Below are 14429 nucleotides of genomic sequence, written 5' to 3' on the forward strand. Positions count from 1 at the left end.
CGAGTGTCAACTTTCACTGTTTCACTTTATCATGTTTTTTTCAAAACTATATGAATGAATAAATCTGGGTGTTTCGTGGTTGAATACAGCCTATTATTAGTAAAAAGGTATGCACGTCATTAGCAATTACAAGCTAATTATATGTATTATTTTGCCTAAATTAAGCATTTTCAAGCATTCAAATAGCTAAATGAACTAAAATACAAAAATAAGGCATTCAGAAGACACATTCAAACTGTGCATGTTGTATTCTGCATTGTTCGGTGAGAAAAGCACCAGACTGGATCGTCGGAACAACAGGCTTTTATTGCAACTTTAAATGATCTCACAACAGCCACAATATTAATAACAAAATAATCACCATAATAATAACACGGGCTCAATTCACAGAAATACCGACACTCAACTCTGAACCCCAGACGTCACTCAGCTCCCCTACGGTGACACACGCAAGCAACAGTCTTATTTATGTCTTAAATGACTTATTTTCTGTTATTATATGTATTATATTGGGTAATACAAATGCCAAAAGAGCTCTAATAATGTTAAAAAAAATTTGAAAATCGTAAACATAATTACAAAACCAAAGACGTTGTAATGATATGTAGTATTCTACACTGGTCACTAGGTGACATTAATGTAACTGTAATGTTTGGTGAGACACACAAGCACCAGACTTGATTGCCGGAACAACAGGCTTTTTTGCAGGTTTGAATGCTCTCACAACAGGCACAATAATCTCTAACATGGGCTACTGTTGCGGCCATAACCCACGCCAAACTAAAACTCAACTCTGAACCCTCCACGTCACTTCCTGTCTGCCAATTCACTCAGCTCCCCTTGAGAACACACGAGCATGCGTCTTATATGCCTTACATGTCTTATTTTTGCCTATTATGTCTACAACAGTGATTCCCAAAAGTGAGTCACGGATCCATTCTGGGTGGGTCGCAGACAGGGAGTCTAAACTGACATTAAAATATGTAATATACAACCGATTTTGAAATAAAATTGAGGAATATTTGACATTAGCCTACTATATTGGGTAATACAAGTGTAAAGGTGACTAAAGGGGTGTTATTTCATGTCTACAGGGCTCAAATAATGTTTAAAAAATAGCGTATTTAGAAGGTCGTAAAAAGGTTTTTTATGCTCTAACTACACAAATATTCTATTTATAAATAAGGAATCCACCTTTGCGGAAATTCACTTGTCACAGTCGGGTCTGGAACAAATTAACCGGGATAAGTGAGGGATGACTGTATATGAATTAAAAAAAAAACACTATCATGAAGAATTTAAATGACACTATTAGTGTAACAGCAGTGTTTCCCCAAGGTTTAAAGCTTTAAGTGTGCACACATACGCGCGTGTGTGTGTGTAATGCGATCACTGAGTTTTTGTATGCATAATTGATGGAACATCAGGTGGTTATCGTTGACACCCAGCGACAGAGAAGAGAAGGTTTAAAAATAGTGAACACCTACCACCTTCTTATGCATTATTAAATAGATAGGATCCTGATCCTGTGTGCCATATCATCACTGGCATCATTGCCAAGGATGGATGTGACTATTGAGATGGGCTCATGGCCCAGTTTTTACATGATGCTGGCTTTATTGGCAATCTGGCTTTGGTTTGACCCAAAATCCTAACGAGGCAGCTATATTGACTATTTATCCCTGGGGTGTCCAATGTACGGCACATTTGCGGCCCACAGCTCACTTTTTATTGTCCACATTCTAAAAATAAAATTACAAAAAAACACACATACATAACAATTATTCCGCTGGTATTTCTGTTGATCAATCCAGAGTGTCCCTTTACTTCCAAACCCCGTTATCCCAAGTCAGCTAGAATAGGCTCCAGCCTTCCTGTCCCTCTAAACAGGATGAATCCAAAAATGATTGATGGTTAGACAAATGGATTAGTCAACAGTTTCTGTGACACCTCTCAAGTTGCAATGTACACTTGGACGTGGGTGGTGGATGAGGGGGAGTGCATTCAAGCGTGTTCTTGTCCCCCTGGGAGCATGCAATGTATGTTTGGGTTACCTGGCAACAACCCCTTTTTGAAAGTTGTAACAATGTGACTGTGCTCCTGCTACCTTGACGTTAACATTCTCCTCTTATTCAACATTTGCAATAAAAGTGACTATTGTTATTATTAGATTAGCATCAGGTCCAGAACCCCCCCTTCACTCTTCAACTAGTTGGTTGCAAACTTACTCCACAAGTTGAGCTAATGTTCATTCGTGCATTTTTTTAAAAAGTAGTCTACTTTTAGTAGCATACATTTTTGTATGGGAAGGACCCTTTGGGTAAGAAAAAGGCTGAAATGTTAAGTATGAAGTCCTTAGTGTGCATGGATGAGCTTTCTTTCGCCCACTTACCATCATCACTGACGTCTTTACAGCCTCAGAAACACTTTGCCTCAGTTCAGCAGCAGTTCCTGGTTTATTGAGCCCCCGCGTAAACTTCCTCGCCTCGGGTAAAGCCATGCTGTCTGTCTCAAAGAGAATGATGCTTGTCTGCAGCTGTCACATGTTTTTTATGTCAGTCCATCCACAATGACCAGCGTACATCCAGAATATGGCACATAGAACTGCAGCAGCGGTGTATGCTCCAAAAGACTCATACTATCATGTTCCATGGCACGATGAAGGGTTAAACTACACCTATTTTTAAAAGTCTTTGTCCGATGAATAAAACGCGCATCACTGTTAGGGAAAAATGTTCTTCTGCTGTTTTTACAACGCGTGACCGCAACATGTAGTTTTGCTCTGGCACAAGCTTACATCGCCACCTGCTGGAATATTACTGACATTACGTTTACTACACAGTAGGGGTGGACGACACTGATAGGTTTGACATCTATTCGTTACCAAGTAGTACATACAGGATACCGACGGTGGAAAACGACCAAACACAGAAATGATCCAAAACCAAAAACGCCAGTAAACGCCATAAAACATATGTAAGGGGAAAAGGCTGTAATTACATAAACCCTGCAGGATGAAAAACGTAACGTACGTAAAAGTAAGTATCTGAGAGCCTGACTAACTTTTGTTTTGCTCCATGAAGTTGCAGCATTTTTTTCATGTGGTTGATTTGTAGGTTTGTGAGTGCAATACAAGGGTGTTTTTAATTGGCCCGCGGCACATTCTAAAAATATAACTGAAAAAATCAGCAGTAATTTTAAAAGAATAAAGTCAAAATATTAGAAGAAAAAAGTTGTAATCTAACAAAAAAAAGTAATCATTTCACGAGAACAATGTCAAACAGGTCGGGGATGTCGAGTGCTTGACCCCTAGTATGCAGAGACAGAGGCGACAGCGTGCAAATAAAAAATATTTAATGATGCATGTGTAACCCGCCTTACTTTCCTCTGCGTTGTGTTCTGGTGGGTTATGAAGGAAGGAGACTTGATGGTCTTTGAGGTCTTTTATTTCTGTGCGAAACATACAATGCATTCAATGCATACAATGCAATACAGTGCATTCCCTGGTTCCCCTCGTCCATGCCAGAAACAGGTATGGAATACTCATTGGAACACAGCACATGGCACACAATACAATACAACTTTGAAATAATACAAATGTACAACGGGTGCAATGACATACCTGTGCAAAACATACAATGAATGAACTGTGTGCTCCTCCATGCATTCCCTGATTCCCCTGGGAATCAAAAGGGAGATACTAAACGGATTGCACATGTGCGGGCATGAAAAGACGGCCGCTAGCCGACCTGTGCTAGCAAAGATCGCCTCCACCTTGTCAGCAACAAAAGTTCCAAAGAACACGAAACAAACGGCAAAAACTCTCACTCGACATCCATGATACTACACACACACACAACACAGTCTGCGACGACACAGTACACCAACTTCTCACAACTCTCGGGGAAAGAGCACATTTTACGTCTCACCTCGTCCATGCCAGAAACAGGTATGGACGAGAGCGCACACGCACCGTGGCGTGATGACGTCACCACGCTCCAGCACACACTGACGCAACACTCGCGCCACACAAAACCAGTACATTAACATATTTATACATACAACATGACAATGATACTCTAAGTGTTTTGGTGAAATTAACAATGCTTTAAACTCGTTACACATGGACAGGTGCAGGTACTAACAACGGAACAGGAATGAAACAGAAGGCGACAGAGGAAAAGGCTCTGTGACAAAACACACTTGGTAGTAACAGGTAAGCGTTCTCTTCACGTAACAGCAACTGTGAGGTGACTAGAGGCAATGAGCCAGGGCCGTACTCGAGGCGGTGCTGGGCTTTTAAACCCGACGATTGTCAATTGCTTAGTGCATGCTCGCTCCTGTCCTGCGAAACATGACAGTATCCCTCCCCCCCAACGGAACGGATGCCAGACGTTCCATCAGTCTGCAATTTCCAGGGTGGAAGGAGGGAGGATTTGCCGAGGGTCGCCGGGCTTGCACGCCCCCCACCATGGGACGAACAGCGAAGCCGAGCCAGCATCCCCGCCGCCAGCGAGAAGGTGTCAGGTGTCGACGCTGGGTTGCGCGACAGTGCAGCCGGCGAAGGTGGGCCGGGTCTGCGGCGACGGAGTGGGAGACGGCCGGATCTGCGGCAAGCGACGGCTTGCTCGAGGCCGCAGGTGGGCCCAGAGCCAAAGGTGATCCAACCTCGGCCCCGCATGGAAGGACAGCGGGCACTGAGGGGGTGACCTGACCTCACTCTAGCGAAGTGTCGTCACTGCGGCCGGCTCCCGAAGCAGCTGTGCAGCTGGGGGCGCACAGCTGACCATAGCCCCCCTCCAAGGGACGGATTCCAGACGTCCCAGAGCGAGCCAGAAGGGTGGAGAAGGGGCTGGAGGTGGGCCTTGCCTCCGATTGCCTGGTTGAGCTGAGCGACGCGGGTCTTCATCTCCTGGAGGACCTCCTTGAGCCCGCCAGGTGCCTTGTGGTCCCGCAGCATACGCTCGTTCTGAGCGGCCGTCTCGAAAAAAAAAATGCTGTGGTACATTGTCTCTGCGGGGGTCAGGTTTGGCTGGCTCATTCTGTCACATTCGGTAAGCACTGTTTGCTGTTGGGGATGTCGAGTGCTTGACTCCTAGTATGCAGAGACAGATGCGGCAGCGTGTAAATAAAAAATATTTAATGATGCACAAACAGGTGCAGGTACTCACAACAGAACAGGAATGAAACAGAAGGCGACAGAGGAAAAGGCTCTGTGACAAAACACACTTGGTAGTAACAGGTAAGCGTTCTCTTCACTTGGCATCAACTGTGAGGTGACTAGAGGCAATGAGCCAGGGCCGTACTCGAGGCGGTGCTGAGCTTTTAAACCCGATGATTGTCAATTGCCTACAGCTGTGTAGCAACCACCTGGGGTGAAGCGGCTGCAGATTCCTCCCAGCCAGAAGTGCAGCCTGCCAAGTTAAGAGCTAAGTTAAGGTACATGACAAATAACGTAATATTATTTTTAAAAATTACGTAATTTTAGTAGCACAAAGTTGGAATATTGAAGAAAAAAAATCATTTTTAAGTCACAATATTATGAGAAACACAAAAATGAATAAAGTTTAAATGTTTGTAAAAGTTATAACGTCAAAGCCAAAATATTATGGGAACAAAGTAATATAGCATAATTATCAGAAGTTGGAAAAAAACCCCACACAACAGCAAAAATGAAAAAACAGCTGTAATTTTATGAGAATACTGTCAAAAATATTAAGAGAAAAAAGTTGTATTCTCACGAGAAAAAAAGCCGCAATTTTACAAGAATAAGCTTTTTATATCGGGAGTAAAGATAATGTCCTTTTAGTACAATATTGAAATACTAAAGAAAAAATATGTTATTTTTAAAAAGTTGTAATATTATGAGATTCAAACTAATTAATGAGTATTTTTTTTAATTGGGGAGAAAGTTATAGTATGGGAATAATGTCATAATATTATGAAAATAAATTTTACAAAGATTATAAAGAAGAAAGTTGAAATATTTAGAATTAAAGGAAAAACAACAGTGAAAATGGAAGAAAAAAAGCATTGACCGAAGTTGATACTAATAATACGCTTTTTCACCTATATCACAAAGCTGAGATGCATTTTTTTCTGGAAATATATATAATTTCTTATCATATTAGCTTGTGTTCCTTTACAAAATATTAGAGTGGCCTTTGCATCATTTAATTTTTTTAGTATTTTTTTAGTGGCACTCGGTGGAAAATGTTTGGACACCCCCAGTGTAACATTAACAAGTTATAAAAATATGGCTACAGGCTTTTAGCCCTAAAATTGCTCTACAAATGTATTGTATTTGTCACAATGGTAAAAATGGCAATCAGACACGCAATAAATGTCACTGCGTGACTTGATTATTGGTGTCAACGTGTTACATGTTTCAACAGCAATGTTAATGAAATTCTACCATTTAAACATTCACAGGATGCTCTGCACTTTTTAGACCGGTGCTGTATATCGGGGGCCTTTAAATGCACCAGGCGTATTTTGATTAACTTTTGCGTTTTACGAGGTAACGTGAACGCGACCGACGTTGCCAGGGTGTTGTACTCCCAGTCTGCGGCACAGTGGCGCTGCGGTACCCTCGCTGACTCCGGCGTACTGTACTCCTCCGCCCTCCCGACGCCAACCCACAGCAACATGATACCGGAGACGAGCGGTCCAGACGAGGCAGCAAATGAGGCGTTCCCATCAGCCCAGCCTGTCTGTCTGTCTGTCTAACGGAGCTCCAAAGCGTCTCGAACCAGCGCCGTCGGCCGCCGAGGGGGAAGATCTATACCGGAGACATACGTCTCCCGCTCCACCGCTTGCAAGCTCTTGAGTAGTATTTTTTGGCGTGTCGCAAAGTAGCTGAGTGCGCTTTTTTAGCGTAACAAATCGCTCACAAGAAGACTGACAAATGAGCTCGGACGCAGTGAACTTACTTGTTAGCCATTGGCTAACTAGCCTCCATAGCATTTAGCCGCCTAGCCAAGCTAATTGGCTAATGTGTAATTACATGGGAACGTCCTGTCTGAAGAGCAGACGCGGGTGGACGAAGTAATTACGCGTGCACCCGAGAATGGTCTATGAGTGAGGTGATTTAAATGGAGAATGCGTCGTTTTGAGCGACATTATCCCCGTCTTTAGCTAAGTTTTTGTCGCTCCAGACAGACGTTTAGAGGCTAGCATGCTAGCTTGTAGACATGGCTTGTTTTCGCCAAACAAGCTAACCGCTTAGCCTACCCGTAGGGTATATGCAGGGCTCAAACGCCTTCAGTTTTTTTGTTTACTCGTCGAAAACTACACAGAAGCAACTCTTATTTTTTATTTGTTGTTTCCGCGTGCATCAATATGTGTACGCCCGAAAGAGCGATTCGACTGATTTGAGCTGACGTAACTATAGAAGAAGACGTTTACGTGATAACTGCTAAAAGAAGACAACCAAAACAAGTCCAATCAAGTGTGGATTAGCGCCAAGTGACAGACCAAAGTCGATGTTTTCGATCATGGCTGCGAGCCGAGCCACAACGATGCAGTCCCTGGCAAAATTCGGCTTTTGCTTGGCTCTTCTCCTCACGCCAGTGGCCGGTAAGTGGCGTTGATGTGTTTATATATATATATATATTTTTTTTTTTTTAATTGTAGCGTTCCACTGGTAAACATGTCACGTATTTGCTATAAATTGCACCATCAGTTGTTATTACTAGCGGTTCATAGGTTTTTTTAATCATTAATCTTCTTTGCACCTTATCTGTGTGGGTTCTGCACTGATCTGTGAAGCTCATCTCATTGTTGTCAGGTAGCCTTCATGCATAGCTACTCTGGAGCGCAGAGGCAAATGCCCACACTGGCTCCTTTTTAATCATTCTGTGTACAAAAGGCCTGGAAAAACACTGCCAAACATACTGCAGGCCTTGTCTGCCAAGTTGCCCCCCCACCCCACCCCACCCCTCCAGACTCTGAGTAGAGGCCAGGCTTCAGTGAGACCTTGAGCATGATAAGATACTCATCACTGAGATGCTGGACCAGTGAATGTGTGGGGAAATTTGTGGAATGTGTGAGAAAAGTGCATCATATTTAAAGATAAGTTAACGCAAATAGTGTGTCTGTTATCAACTGAATAATACTGTACAGATATGAGTAGACAGTGTTTTCCCCAGGCCTGCAATTTATCTGTGGCTGAGGGTGGTGGATGACGCCACGGTGTAATTTGTATAAGTGGTCGTGACGCAAAACTCAAGTGTTTGTGTGTGGATTGCTTAAAATTGAGTATTTTGGTTTGTGTCAGAAGAAATGTGATACAAATACCCAGCATGCCTTGTGGGCACTCGAAAACAACAGTTAAAGTTAAGAGTTTGTTGTTCGTGCTTAGTTGTCATCACCCACATATAATGGTGGTTTGTTTTTGTTGTGTGTGCTAGCTTACTTGTTACGTGTTGCCACTCAGACTGTCGTAATATTAATTACGACAGTGATTGTGAGAGATTATTTAGAGATATGAGAGGTTGTTTTTAAAAACGTAATAAAAGGCTAGCCCCAAATTCTTCATTGGTGGTCCAAATGTAATCGTGGCGGGCCGCCACACATAAATTAATGAATGGAAACGCTGGTAACTGGAGCAAATTGCGTGGGAATGCTGAAGTTGGACTAAAATGTGTAATTACGAGGTAACGTGGTAATTGTCGGGATTTGGAAAATTGTTATCCTTAATGTTATGATGCTGGAATGGCATTTCCATGATATTTGGGGGATTTTTGGGAATAGCCTGTTTGTTTTGGATGAGCTGAATATGTTGGTGTTGGAATGGTTTGAATCGGTTGGTAAATGTGGATGTAGTAAGAATTGTCGACATCAAAGGTAATTTGTGTCATAAAAAATGTGGAATTTCGGGAAAAGTGGGAATTTAAGGGTATGTGGGAAATTGTCAGTCGTTGCGGGGAATGTGGAATTACGGAACATTTGAGAATTTTTTGGAAGGTGTCAGTAGACAGCCATCTTGTGCTAAGATGAACATTTTGATGTTGGAGTGGTTTGAATCGGTTGATAAATGAGAAAAATTGGATTGGACTGTATATTTTTGTGTGTGTGTGTGTGTGTGTGTGTGTGTGTGTAATCCATATATTATTGCTTGCTTCATTCCTTCCTCCCTTCCTTCCTTCCTTCCTTCCAGTGTGATTAACAGTTTTTCATCCCTGTGTGGTATAGACAAGAGTAAGAAACAAATGTGCAGAGTGGTGAATACGCTGATGGTGCCAACGGTTGTGCCAGTTTGCTCCATTTTATGGAGCACAGTTTTGATTTCATGCACAATTTAAAACGACATGACACCCCTATTTTTAACAGTATTCTAGGCTGTTTTATGGCTATTTAAAAATATGCCTGTATCAGACGCCAAACTGTAATGCCAAAATAATGATGCAGATTAGATAATTGCACCTAATGTGATTATTATTATGAAACTATATTTAGTAGGACTGCAACTAACAATTATTTTCTTAGTCGATTAATCTGAATCTTGTTGTTTCGATTAATCGAGTAATCAGTTAGGCATTAGACCATTAGTGTCCAAAGTGCGGCATGGGGGCCATTTGCAGGCCTCACCTGATTTTTCATTGGCCCGCGGCACGTTCTAAAAATCTAATTTAGCAAAAAAAAAAATGTGATAATTTTATGAGAATCATGTCGCAATGTTTATGAGGAAAAATAATGTCATTTTAGTAGCATAAAGTATTAAAGAAGAAACATTTTTTTAATAGTTGTAACATTATGAGAAACAAACAAAACAACAAATACATTGCTTTTTTTTGGAAAATTATTTTGCGGAAAAAGTTATATTACGAGAATAAAGTCAAAATGTTATGGGAATAAAAGCTTAATATTACCAAAAGAAAATGTACAAGAAGAAAGACATGAAACAGCTGGGGAAAAAAGCAGCAGGAATGGAAAAAACAGCTGGAATTTTATGAGAAATAAAGTGCAAATACACTCCTGATCAAAATCTTAAGACCAGTTGAAAAATTGCTAGAATTTGCATTTTGCACATTTGGATCTTAATGAGGTTTTAAGTAGAGCTACAATATGCAAAAACAAGAAGGGGGAGTGAGACAAAAAGCACTTTGAAAAAGTAATTTATTGAAAACAACAATTAAACTTCTGTCAGGCATTCACACTGTCATGCCCTCCTGATGGCTAAAGCTAAGAAGCTTTCTCTTTTTGAACGTGGTCGGACTGTTGAGCTGCATAAGCAAGGCCTCTGGCAGCGTACCATTGCTGCTGAGGTTGGGTGCAGTAAATCAGTCATTCTAATTTTTTGAAAGATCCTGAGCATTATGGAACAAAAAAGTCAAGTGGTAGACACAAAAAAATCACACCTACCTGAGCCGGAGGATCTGATTGGCTGTCCATCAAGACACAGGGCGGTCTTCCACCCAAATTAAGGCCCTTAATGGTGCCGACTGCAGCGCAATAACCATCAGACGGCATCTGTGGGAAAAGTTTTAAAAAACAAATTCAAAGACCTCGTCTCAAAACTGCCCGTTTAGACTTTGCCAGGGAGCATCAAACATGGGACATTGAAAGGTGTAAAAAAGTTTTACTCTCTCATGAGAACAAATTTAACCTTGACGGTCCAGATGGCTTCCAACGTTACTGGCATGACAAGGAGATCCCACCTGAGATGTTTTCTACCCGGCACAGTGGAGGGGGGGTCCGTCATGGTCTGGGGTGCTTTTTCATTCAGTGGAACATAGGAGCTTCAGGTGGTGCAGGGTCGGCTGCACGTAAACGGCGGGTGCTTACGTGCAGATGTTGCAGCGGGCATCCCTCATGACTGAGGGCCCTCGTCTGTGTGGTAACAGCTGGGTTCTTCAACAGGACAACGCTGCAGTTCACAATGCTCACTTGACCAAGGACTTCTTCAGGGAGAATAACATCACTCTTTTGGACCATCCTGCATGTTCCCCTCATTTAAATCCCATAGAGAACATTTGGGGATGGATGGCAAGGGAAGTTTATAAAAATGGCCATCAGTTCCAGACAGTTGATGCCCTTCGTGAAGCCATCTTCACCACTTGGAGCGATGTTCCCACTAGCCTCCTTGAAACACTCGCATCAAGCATGCCCAAACCAATTTTTGAAGTGATGAACAAGAATGGTGGAGCTACTCATTAGTGAGTCTTACTGAGAACATTTTTTGTTCTGGTTTAGAGAGTTTTTTGTTATTTTTTTGAGCGATGGTCTTAAACTGTTGATCAGCTGATAAACAGCCTATTTCAGTTGAATTGTTGTTTTCAATAAATTACTTTGTCAAAGTGGGCCGTACGGTGGTCTAGTGGTTAGCATGTTGGCCAACACAGTAACAGTCTGGAGATCGGGAAGACCTGGGTTTGATTCTCCCTTGGGCATTTCTGTGTGGAGTTTGCATGTTCTCCCCGTGCATGTGTGGGTTTTCTCCGGGTACTCCGGTTTCCTCCCACATCCAAAAACATGCATGTTAGGTTAATTGGCGACTCTAAATTGTCCATAGGTATGAATGTGAGTGTGAATGGTTGTTTGTCTATATGTGCCCTGCCATTGGCTGGCGACCAGTCCAGGGTGTACCTCGCCTGCCATCCGAAGTCAGCTGGGATAGGTTCTGGCATGCCCCCGCGAACCTAATGAGGAGAAGCGGTATAGAAAATGGATGGATGGATACTTTTCAAAGTGCTTTCTTGTTTTTGCATATTGTAGCTCTACTTAAAACCTCATTAAGATCCAAATGTGCAAAATGCAAATTCTAGCAATTTTTCAACTGGTCTTAAGATTTTGTATCAGGAGTGTATTAAGAAAAAAAAAGTTGTATTCTATCAAAACAAAAGTCACAACTTTGTGAGCGTTACCTTGTAACATTGTGAGGAAAAATAATGTCATTCTTGTAGCACAGAGTTGAAATATTAAAGATACGTTACTTTTTAAAAGTTTTAATGTTACCAGAAGCAAACAAAACCAAATAAAGTTTACATTTTTTTGGAAAATTAGGTTGAGGAATAAGTTATAATATTAGGCGAAAGTAAAAATATTATACAAAGAAAACTTATGAAGTTTATTTCAGAAATAAGTTGACATATTTGGAACATTTTAAAAAACCATAGCAGAAATAGGAAAAAAAAAAAAAGGAAAGACAACAGAACTTAATACTACTAAACTTTTTACCTACATCACAAAAGGCATCTCTTTTGTTGGAAGTTCTAAGTGGCCCTTGCATCCTTTTATTTTTCAGTATGTGGCCCTACGGGTAAAAAGTTTGGACACGCTTGCCCTAGAAGAACCAAATCAATGTGAACCAATCACAAACAGTCAGTGGTTTTGTTCCGCAACATATCAGAAAAGAGACAAAAATGTGGATCACAGTTTTCCAAAGTCAAAGCTAATGTGTTTGAATATCTTGTTTTTCCTAAAAGATAATAGCTCTGCTTTCATGAATGACTTAAGAAAATAAAAAAATATACACATATGAGAGGCTGAAATCAGAGGATATTTACATTTTAAAATAAAAAAACTAACAAAATAGTTGTTGATTAATTGAACAATCAATCAATCATCTAATCTTCGATTGTTGCAGCTCTAATATTTACTATATACTTTATTGTACAAACATTAGATTGCTCAAAATCTGCTTGATAGATAGACTTTTAATTAGAAATTGATTGCCCATGTCTTGTCAAGCCTATTTGATTTTTTGTTTATTGATGAATATATGTTTATTGATGGCATGCTTGACATATGTGATGAAGAACGTAATAATCTTCTAATGATGATAAAACAAAATGATCAAAAATAATATACAGTAAGTGCTGCGTTGTTTTTTTAATGTATCTTTTAGTCGGGATTCCAATACATGCATAATGGTGTTTATGATACTTAAGGACGCTACCACGGCTATCAATCTATTTACAGTCATCACTCATATGTTGATGAGCACATACAATAATGGATATTAGATTTGAGTGGTAAATGATATCCATCAGTGTAATGTTAAGCAGCAGCGCTTTCCACAGATGTTTTTTTTTTTAATTCAACGATGCATGTTTCTAACAAATAACTTCACTTCACCTCTTAACATTTGTTAAGGTGGCGGACTGGTGCACACATTCTGACATCAGGTTGTTTTTTTATATCACGCTTTGTTTGAAAACACCATACGCAACTTAGTGGCCCTGTTTTGTGCATACACAAGCTTTATAGATGAGAACCTTTAAGCAAGACAGAAGTTTAGACAAATCTAGAAAAACAAACATTAAATAGTATAAATTCATTTGTGGTCCATTGAGGTTAATACCAACCAGCAAGCATCCCCCACAGATCGGTTATGTGTCCGTGAAACACACAAATTAGTCCTGTTACTTTTGGAAATGACTCCTAATCTTAGGGGCTTATGATTCGTGGACGGAAGACTTTGGATGTGAGATCGAGTACATTGGTGCAACTACTGTATAGCAGGACTACAGTGGCAGCAGTGGCACGTAGGTGGGTTCCAAGTGAGAGAGCAGCCGACGAATCCCATGTCTTCCACCGTTGACGAAGGATGGTCATCTAGTCCGATGAATGAAATTATTTTTTTGGGTTGTTTGCTTTCTGACTTGTGACTGTCACGCACATACGGACGGGTGTCCAGCGTTGGCTAGATATAGCTGCTGTTTGACTGATCACATTGTGAGCCTCGAAAGCTCACCATACTCCCTCAAGTGTTTGTTTTTTAAATGCCGTATTAAATTAAAGCTTTTGTAATATGCTACTCCGGCAATATATTTTTTTTGTGGCATGTTTTGCAGGGTGCAAAATTTGTATCGCTCTCACAAACGACAGGTACAGTAAGTCCCACACGGCAGACATGATTGTTCTGGGTTTGGTACGCTTGCGCAGTGTGAAGGAAAGGAAAGTGGGCGGGAGACACTTGCTACTGACTGAATGCTGCAGTAGTATGAGCCAGAGGTGATTGGCTCTTGCGATCGCTTTTGATAGGCATTCATAAGCATTTGCCGATCACATGCTCTTTCACGGGAATCAGACGATTTTGATCGGTGGCCGGTCGATCAGAGCATCCCTACTATATAGAAAATAAAATTAACTTTAGTGTCTGGGGGGTAGGTGTAGTAGTGTTATGTTCAGATCAGCCAACATTATTTGGGATAAAACACTGGTGAACACACCATAAGGATTGTTCATAAATCATCTGCGATTATCCCCCCCAATCCCCCTTGCCATGTGATGGCAAACACCACCTCAGTCATCTGTGTTTTCATCACATATTTAGGGGAAAGTTAGCGTACAGAGGGTGGGAGGCGAGTGGAATCCGGGTTTTGGTACAAGTGCATTGTGGCTAGTAATGATGGTCTCTAAGCTTTGAGGGCAGTGTAAGATCTGGGATTAGCATAACTGTACCAGACCCAGACAGACACAGA

At 41.2% G+C, this 14429-nt stretch overlaps 2 protein-coding genes across 2 annotated transcripts in view; one reads left to right on the forward strand and one right to left on the reverse strand.

Annotated features, from left to right (window-relative positions):
• The window catches only part of LOC129181192 (dedicator of cytokinesis protein 9-like), a 106915-nt gene extending 104194 nt beyond the window's left edge, over positions 1–2721 (reverse strand). The window contains exon 1 of the mRNA XM_054776021.1: positions 2393–2721. Within this exon, the coding sequence (XP_054631996.1) occupies positions 2393–2500 (108 nt within the window). The 5' untranslated portion in view covers positions 2501–2721. The remainder of the gene's footprint in view (positions 1–2392) is intronic.
• A 3888-nt stretch (positions 2722–6609) lies between these two features.
• Positions 6610–14429, forward strand: part of LOC129180223 (bone morphogenetic protein receptor type-2-like) — a 46366-nt gene continuing 38546 nt past the window's right edge. The window contains exon 1 of the mRNA XM_054774465.1: positions 6610–7578. Coding sequence (XP_054630440.1) covers positions 7485–7578 — 94 coding nt within the window. The 5' untranslated portion in view covers positions 6610–7484. The remainder of the gene's footprint in view (positions 7579–14429) is intronic.

This window comes from Dunckerocampus dactyliophorus, chromosome 1 (assembly GCF_027744805.1).
Source record: "Dunckerocampus dactyliophorus isolate RoL2022-P2 chromosome 1, RoL_Ddac_1.1, whole genome shotgun sequence".
Lineage (NCBI taxonomy): Eukaryota > Metazoa > Chordata > Actinopteri > Syngnathiformes > Syngnathidae > Dunckerocampus > Dunckerocampus dactyliophorus.